The sequence below is a fragment of the Lonchura striata genome, chromosome 6 (genome assembly GCF_050655825.1).
Source record: "Lonchura striata isolate lonStrDom1 chromosome 6, ASM5065582v1, whole genome shotgun sequence".
Lineage (NCBI taxonomy): Eukaryota > Metazoa > Chordata > Aves > Passeriformes > Estrildidae > Lonchura > Lonchura striata.
In genome coordinates, this window is record NC_140708.1 from 19,814,268 (window position 1) to 19,817,076 (window position 2,809).

Consider the following 2,809-nt stretch of genomic DNA (forward strand, 5'->3'; position numbering starts at 1 on the left):
GCGCTCCGCGGCCCCGAGCGGCGCTGGCAGCGCCCCGCGCCGCTCCTCCGGCCGGCGGCCGCTCCCCGAGCTCAGCATGTCCGGGACAGCGGCGCCGGACACCCCGGACCCTGAAGGCGCTGGGACATGTCCGGAGGACGCCCCTTCCCTCAAGGAGATCGAGCAGCTCCTCAACACTGGGCGGCCCTCTTGCAATCACGTTGATGAAGTATGGCCTAATCTCTTCTTAGGGGACCTGTAAGTACAGATTTATGGACGCGCCTATGCCATACGTTCTGTTAGTATGCTTCATGGGTGCGGCTTTAGACAGCTCATAGTTTTGCTAATTGCTGTCGTTTACGCTGCAGACAGCACGATTTCCGAGATAAAATTATGACAAAGCTGGTATTCCCTTCTCGATTAGCCCTTAGAATCAATGCATGGGCTGATGCTCCAGCAGTGGTTTGGGGGATGCAAGTCTCAGTGCTTGTGTTCTGTGAATATCATTGCGCCCATCTTCATTTGTCTTTGTCTTTTCCTTAGAGTAACAGCACACAATAGATTTGTTTTGTGGAAGATGGGTGTGACCCATGTTTTAAATGCTGCCCATGGCACATCATACAGCCACGGAGGGCAGGACTTTTATGGAGCAACCATTGATTATTATGGTGTACCAGCCCATGACCTGCCAAGCTTTGATATCAGCCAGTTCTTTTTCTCTGCTGCACAATTTATCCACAATGCCTTGAACACGCCAGGAGGTATGTAATTATTGTTGGTCACATTTTGATGGGAGTCAGCAGCCTCACATAACAGGTCAGCTTCACAAAGCTCAGTGGTGGACAAGTCACTACATGGTGTCCTGCCAGGTGCTGGTCACCTGCACGGTGGGTGGCAGGAGAAGGGAGTGCTGTGTATGTGGGTGTAGCTCTAGGCCCCAAAGAGCTGATGTGACAAAACAGATGAATCATACAGGAGAGAGCCTGGGGAGGAGAGAGAAAATTATTTGGAAGGTAAGGCTCATTCAAAAGGGGAGAAGCAAAAACATGCATTGGAAATGGGCACCCTCTTTTGAGACTGTTTTATTGCAAGAAAAAAAAATCAATAAAAAGACTAATATCCTGATTTCTGCAATCACCAGCTGTATGAAGAGGTTAATATATTGCAGATGAGTTTCTTGCATGAACAGGGACTGCAAGGCTGTGCCTCCAAAAAGCAGATTTACTTTTACCCAAGGAGATTTACAGTGAGTTCCACAAGAAACTGAGCTTCTTGGCAGTGGTGCAATAAAATACTAATTAACCTGTTTTACATAAAAGACCATTTCTTAGCATGAGTAAACTGGCATTCATAGAGCTGTCGCTGCATCACAAGTTCTGACTTCAAAATAGAACTACAGTTGCATCAAATTGCCTTACTATGCAATAGTACTAGGCCAGTCATTTTTCTTGATGGCTAATGTGTCTGTGCCATCCATTCAAGCTAGATTTTAGCATTCTTCCTTGCATAAGCCAGCCTGCTGAAGCTAATGTGTCTTCTTTTCCTCATGCTCAAAACAGAACAGCTTTATTACTCTAAAGGGGTTTTCTTTGATTTACCAGTGTTTCTGAGATCAATTTTGGATCTCATGGCATTTCTCATACAAGTGACTGTAACAATGGCAAATTAGATTTAACTGTTAGCAGTTCACGTGATCTATCAGAAGACTAAGAAAAACATTTATATTAAACTTCATCCACTGTACTGCTTATCTTGATGGTCGTATTTTTTTCTTTTTTTTTTTTTTTTTTTTTTACCAGCCAAAATATTGGTACATTGTGCAGTTGGAGTAAGCAGATCAGCTTCTCTAGTCCTAGCATATCTCATGATAAATCACCACCTGCCATTAGTTGAAGCCATCAAGACAGTGAAGGAGCATAGATGGATTTCACCCAATCGTGGTTTTCTGAAGCACCTGCGAAACCTGGATGTTCAGCTCCGGCAAAGGAAGGACTGCTGAACCAGCAGCCCTATCTACATTCACTTCACTCAGCTCCACCCTGCAGAGCCGTGGTGCATATACAACTTCCCATGATCTGTGCACATTACAAAAATGAAGACAATTATGCATTGACATAAAAGGCCAACAGAATGGTAAATGGATTAATTCTTATAGCTCAGTCCCTCCAAATCCAGAACAGCCAACAGCAGCACTCTATAACCACTGCACAGAGTGGAACTGCTGTGCCTTGAGTGGTGTTATTGGATGACTGCACTGAAGTGGTTAAGACAGACCAAGTTTGTCCCTCATTTCTGCTCGTGCCAGAGGCAAGTTCAATATTTGCATCTAGCTGTAAAGGATGTTTGAGTCCCCTTTGCTTGGAAGTGTAACATAAACTTTCTCAGTTTGGTTACAGTTCTCACATGCATGTTCTCCTAAGAAAAATTTTGTGCTCCCGGGCAATGATCTGACAAGGGCAGTTTCTTGAGAGCCCAGGCACTCCTACAGAAATGCTCCTCTTTTGCTGCCCTGCTAAATATTATGGTGTTACAAAAAGCTGTGTCAGCCACAAGACCCACACCATCAGAATAAATGTTTATGATACTTCTGCATCTTGGGTCAGCAAACCCCGAGTTTACTTTCTTGTTAAATATGTTTTCAAAAAGATAATGTATTGAGGACATTAAAAAAATTTGTTAGGTCTTCAAAGCCTTTTGTAAGTTGGACTCATCAGTTTGTTTGCCCTCCAGATTATCCCAAATCAGTTCTGTGTCAGTGGCTTTGTATCACCATGGTTTAATATCAGGTAGACATTTAGCTTACATCATTGACTTGGCCTAATTGATACAA

General features: G+C 43.9%; 1 protein-coding gene across 1 annotated transcript; it reads left to right on the forward strand.

The window, feature by feature from the left end:
- On the forward strand, positions 1 to 2,571 carry DUSP13A (dual specificity phosphatase 13A). The gene is made up of 3 exons (XM_021549226.3): positions 1 to 237; positions 523 to 740; positions 1,779 to 2,571. Exons 1-3 carry the CDS (start codon positions 77 to 79, stop codon positions 1,976 to 1,978), a joined length of 579 nt encoding a protein of 192 aa, XP_021404901.2. The 5' UTR covers positions 1 to 76; the 3' UTR covers positions 1,979 to 2,571.
- The last annotated feature ends 238 nt before the right edge of the window (positions 2,572 to 2,809 follow it).